Source organism: Magnolia sinica, chromosome 18 (assembly GCF_029962835.1).
Source record: "Magnolia sinica isolate HGM2019 chromosome 18, MsV1, whole genome shotgun sequence".
Taxonomy (NCBI): Eukaryota; Viridiplantae; Streptophyta; class Magnoliopsida; order Magnoliales; family Magnoliaceae; genus Magnolia; species Magnolia sinica.
Window position 1 is genome coordinate 17,413,354 of NC_080590.1, and position 6,000 is coordinate 17,419,353.

The window sequence follows — 6,000 nt, forward strand, 5'->3', positions numbered from 1 at the left end:
CGCGGCCCCGGTCTCCTCCTCCCGACTCGGAACATCCGTCTCAACGCGTGCCGAGTCAGGATCCGCCTGAGGCTCCGAAGCAGCAACCGCCGTCTCTTCCGCCCTTTCGTCCGGGTCGGGGATTACGACGACGGAAGGGGCAGAAGAGCTCGCTGGCTCTTTCTCCTTCCGCAGCACCCTTTGCCTCTTCGGCGGCCGAGGCTCCGAAAGAAGAACTGACCGCGGAGGAGCCTTCAACTTCGTGACTGGCCTAAGGGCAGGACGAGCTCCAGTCATCTCCGGTTCGAGGGTGATCCTGAGGTTGGGACGAGCTTCGGGCAGATCTGTAAAAAAAAAAAAAAAAAACCAGAGAATAAGTTATGGCGAAGTAAGTCGAGGGAAATTCGGAAAATCCAGAAGATTCATTCTCAATTACCTGTAACTTCCGAGTCCAGACCTGCAAGATGAAGGCGCTCCGGCTGTAGAAGCACCTTCCAAGACCTATTCTTCGAATCCAACGACCTCAACTCTTTGATCCGAGCCGAGGCAGTGGTGCCGAGCTTCGGCCGCTTCTTTGGAATGTCTGCCAAACATAAGCTCGTCAGACTCAGAATATTACAAAAACAAAAATAAAAAAAAATAAGGGGGCGAGAGGGAGAGAAGACCCAAGTCACCTGCTCTTTGGAACGCCCGAGGGACACGAGCCTCGCAAGACCCGGACTCATTCGTCTCCCAGCGACCACATGCCCAAAACCAACGCTCTCTCCAGTGTTTGTTGGAAGTGGGAGGGTCGGTTATCGAGGGAACCTCCTCCGCCTCGCCAAGCAGCGAAGACGTAGAAGCCGGATTGTTGAGGGTTTGGCCGTACTTGATATAGGTGGAGAAATTCGATTGTAAGTGGTGGCTGTTCCATCTCGGCCCACAACACCGCACATCCGAGTAAGTTCCTCCACCCATTCGGGACTATATGCCCGGGGCAATCTTTATGCGAGACAAAACTCCCCGGACGATGCTGAAGGGGCCGACGCAAGCCGCATTGCATCGACACTGGGTAAATCGCGACCGCCCAGGAGGGTGGTCCGGTAAGTCATTCGGACGGGGAAGATAGGTGATGACCGACTCGGGAATATGGTACCCGACTCGGATTCTGTCCAAGTCCGTCTCAGTCAAGACTGAGGGAACCGGACCGCTTAAATCCTCCCCCGATCCTTCTTCTTCAGACTCGGCTTGCGCCGATTCACCAACAGGAGCAGGATCAGGGGTTCCTTCGGCGATTAAAATTTCATCTTCTTCCTCCTCATCTTCCTCCATGTCCCTTTGCAAGTTAGGCCTTCCCGGGCGGGTTAATAGAGACGACCCGCCCCGAGAAGGAACGACGGAAGCTGGACGCTCCGCCGGAGCTTCGGTGACTCTCTCCGGTAGACAAGCAGCGTTGGCGTCCACTGCTATCTCCGTCAGTAAGGAAGGCGATTCCGCAACGTTCCAAAAACGTTGCGCTTCGCCTTCGTCTCCGGAAGCTCCCCCCTGGGGACTTTGAGAACTCCTATCCGCCATTAATATCTAATAAAGAGGAAGGAGAAACTCACCGGAGGGAGAAAGGAAAACGGAAAGGGCGGAAAGAGGCACCGACGGTTAGGAGAAACGAAAAGAAGGAGATGAAAGGCTATGCAAACCCCAAAGAAAATGCGGAGCGGGAATGGCAAGAGCAGTAAAAGTTTAAAGTGCGGGGCCCCTGACGTTATATAAGGTCGCCATACGGCAGAGACAATTAATGGGAAAATGATTCGACGCCCGCATCGATTCCCTCATTCGACACGTGGCGCACGTCGACTGGTGACAATAATACCTTTGCTACGTGTCCAATCTTCGTTGGCGGGATGTGCGATTTGACGGCTGACGGCGCATGCGATGTCAGGAGCTGAACCGTCCCCCATCAAAGGCCTTACGGAATGCATTTAATGACCACGACTCATCTCGGACTGAGTTACGAACCGACTCCAAACTCGCTACTCCTTAGTGTCATATGAAGCACACGGAGTAGGGGGGCTTACTGTTGGGGACAAAAATACAAGTCCGAAGACTCGGACTTAATGCCTCGGGACTCGGACTTAATACCTCGGGTCACCGAAGGATGTGTCAAATCCGAGGCATGGTTCGCTAAACCGAGACAACGGTTGAGTCGGTTCGGACAACTTATCAGCGTTCCGGGCATGCGCTAAACCGAGACAACGGTTGAGTCGGTTCGGACGACTTATCAGCGTTGCGGGCATGTGTCGGGCGGACCACCTTACAAGACCGACCGTCGCTAGGTCAGATCATTCCGGATATCTTGGGATAAGATCTCCGACCCCGAAGCTCACGGGATCGGATGACGGCTCAAGATGGGCACGATCCTATCTCCGTGATATCAGGAGAAGATCCCGCGCTCAATATCGGGAGGACCCCAGCAGCTATAAAAGGAGGACCCCTGTCACCTTGAGAGGTACGAAACAAATTCCCTCTAAAAACCTTTCAATACTTTGAGACCCCGAGTCCAGGCCTGACTTTGGCATCGGAGGGTCCCCTGCTCGAGCCAGGGTCTCCTTTGTCCTCTTAATGATTATGTTGAATTGTCATTTTTATGAATTGCTTATATGGATATGAATATCATTACAATCATAAAATCCGAGTTTCCTCTCATGCGAAGACATGTATATAATAATTTGTATATGTCAATGCATTGGGCATTGAACATGCATTAGATAACGCTCCTGTGCTGATTCCCAAAAGCTTGCTCTAAATAACTTGCATGCATATCCTGTGCCTAGGTTCTTGGGGAATCTCTCTAGATAGTTTTCTAATAGAATTGTTATCGAATGCTCACTAAACTAATGAAAGCCTACTTAATGAATAGATGTAGGGCTTTGTCCATGCCTAACTAATACGATAGAAGCCTTGTTAGGTGTAGATATAGTTTGATGGATATCCAACCCAATCAAGTTGATGATTATCCCGCTTGATGTATGCATTACATGTTATTTCTGCATTCACGTACATTCTTACATTCATGTACTTTAATTGTTTCTTTATACTATCTTAATGTGTTGTGCATGAACCGTGATGGGTTCACTCACTAGGCATGATTGGTTGACGTTTGTTGAATGATAATTGTGCAGAGGTGATCAAGATTTAAAATGTAAATAAAGCGCCAGAGAATGAGGACAAAATGGTGGATGAACTAGATGATCAATGGCTATATTTATCCAAGGATGAAATTGCTACGGTGAGTTAATTGAATGAATGTGAACATGAACCGCTGATTTTGAACTTCAAATTTTCTTTATATCATTTTGACTATGGTTAGACATTATTAAAACAGAGGCATGCTCTCCTATGCACCTACGCACGTGCGCACCTTTCAACACATGTCATGGGTGTCAAATCTGAACGGTCCATAAGATGCAGAATCCCATGAAACCTTCGGGGGTGAATTTTCACCCTGATCTAGGATTCTAGTTGGCCATAGTAAAGAGAAATTCAAATCAAAGGAAGAAACTGTTTGCATTTTTATGGCCCACCAAAGTTTTAGTTCAAAGTAAAAATTGGTACCAGAGGGTTTCATGAGGTTCCGCTTCATGTGGACCATTCAGATTTTCGAGAATCATCAGATATGATAAGTTCTCAAAAAAGTTCGTAGGTAGTCCGTGCGAACTGGTTCGCGCATAGTTGAGTTATCAAATTTATGATGTGATTGGTAAACGTGATGGTAATGGTAATTGGAAATGTGTGGAATTGTATGATCATATGTGTGGATGTATGAATGTTAGAAATTAGAATGATAAAATGCATTAAGCTATGATTCCAAGCAACTCTAGGAATTGTCGATTTAAATATACTTGGTGTACAAGTCATGGACTGTAACTTGGGTATGCGGGTGCACAGGCTGCATTCGAATTGCGGAGCATGACAAAATTCATGATCAACATTTTTATATTTAGAAATTTTTTTGATAATATTAATCTCCCTAAAAAGACTTTTAGGGCATAAATTGCAAAACCAGATTCGTCCCTATGAAACGAAACAATATGAGAATTTCGGCTTATGGTTGAGCCCCACGATTCAACATAAGCGAAATTGAAGTAAAATGAGAGGGTACAAAGCTTTCATTGAACTCTGATGCTTTTACAATTCTGAGGTCAGGAGAGGCCAATGGGGCAGTTGGGGCCTAATTGATCAACGCTCTAGATTTTGGGTTGGATATTATAAACGGACATACTGGTGGGCCCCACTGGATCCAACGTGTAAGGGATGGTATGCTTGTACTTTGACTCAAGGATATATGTAAAGCTTCCCCAATTTTTTTTTTTAACATTTTGGGTTGATGATGATTCGAAACATTCATTCGATGGCCCAACATACCCAACTGAATGCTCCAAGATCATGTAAATTTATGACTGTCAATGGGCTGGGCTCAGGCCTTAAAACTCAGAATTTTAAATATGTTTGGCCCGCAGCTCGGCCCATAAAGTTCAAAATTAGAACAAGACCACCACAGGCCCGGCCCGTTGACAGCCCTACATCTGATCCTTCTTTTACCAATTTCCCGGGCTATTCCTTTTTCTGTATTTTCAGGGATAGAGATGGTAAATACCCCAAAAGCACACCAATAATATGTACTTGCAGCTGTTTTATTTCATTTACAAACGAGCAGAGACCTGCAATACACACAGACAGAGGAAAAAGAAAGGAAAAGCTCGAATATCTAACATCTACTGATTGCATCCGTACGTCTATGGCGTCAGTGCGCCCGACGGATTTTGCTAAAGGCGCACGGTACGCACTCGGCACACACGAAGGGGGAGCCTGCCATTGAACTCAATCAAATGGAGTGGCTCCACAGCAACACATCAGCATCACATGCTACGTCATCCCAGTGGGACCCACTTAAGTGGTACGGAGGCAGCGAAACCATCAATCCCTCCGCCATGCTCTCAAGCAATCCCGGCATTCCGCAATCCACCTCATCCTCCACGTAAAACGCATTCTCCGGCGGCGAATACATCGAATTCTCCACCGAGCTTGTGTCACTGATGCCGGAAGCCGTCTCAGATTTCAGAGGCCGGAAAGCTTCGGCAGCTTCCACTGCTGCCTTCCGAATATCTTCGGTGCTGCCGGACACTGGCACAGGCAGGCACCAGGCCGAATCAGCGAAATTGAGACAGGCCGACCGGCCCCTGAGAGCCATTGCAGCTACGTCATGGGCCCGGGCGGCCATCTCAGGGGTCTGGAACGTTCCGAGCCACAGCCTTGAGGCTTTGTTCGGCTCGCGCAGCTCGCAGACCCACTTGCCGCCGTTCCTCTGCCTGACGCCCTTGTATACTGGGTGCCGTGTCTCCCGGAATTTCCTTCGCCCGGCTCGCCGCTTCGGCGGACTGGTCGCTACCGTGGCGTAGACTTCCTCATCAGAGATGGTGGCTGACGGCTGTGAATTCTCGAATGTGTAGGCTGTAAGGACATCCGAGTAATCCCAGCTGAAGAATGTGGCCATTTAGAATCAAGGAAGGGCGTGGAGTGAGTTGGGTTCTGGAAAGATTTGGGAAGGAATGGAAAGAGCGGTTGGTTTTATATGTTGTGGTGGGCCATGTCCCTGATTTGAGCTTTGTACGCGCACACGGAGTCTCCCCATGTGACAGCCTGGGCGCCCGCGCTTGTATTAGCTTGTATGAGTGACGTGGCACCAGTTGGCTCGAAAAGCTGGATGGTCCCTTTCAGGACGCTAATTGCCTGCGACCGCTACCCCCGCGAAGTTCCTGCGATGGGAAGTTACCTGCCTTCTTCTCATTGATGGAAGCGGATTGGCTGGTGTACCCCACACCAGCGATCTAGCTGTTGTGTTGACGTCACCAAGTTACGTGGGTTTCATCACGAAGTATGTGTTATATCCAAAACGCCAATCCATTTGGTGAGCTTATCGTAACCCTTCAGCCTAAAAGTAAGATAGATCTAAATATCAACTTGACCACACTGCATAAAGCAGTGGGG

General features: G+C 48.5%; 1 protein-coding gene across 1 annotated transcript; it reads right to left on the reverse strand.

Moving 5' to 3' along the window:
* Positions 1-4,625: 4,625 nt before the first annotated feature.
* Positions 4,626-5,516, reverse strand: LOC131232572 (dehydration-responsive element-binding protein 1B-like). The gene has a single exon (XM_058228885.1). It carries the CDS (start codon positions 5,504-5,506, stop codon positions 4,838-4,840), a length of 669 nt encoding a protein of 222 aa, XP_058084868.1. The 5' UTR covers positions 5,507-5,516; the 3' UTR covers positions 4,626-4,837.
* Between the last annotated feature and the right edge of the window lie 484 nt (positions 5,517-6,000).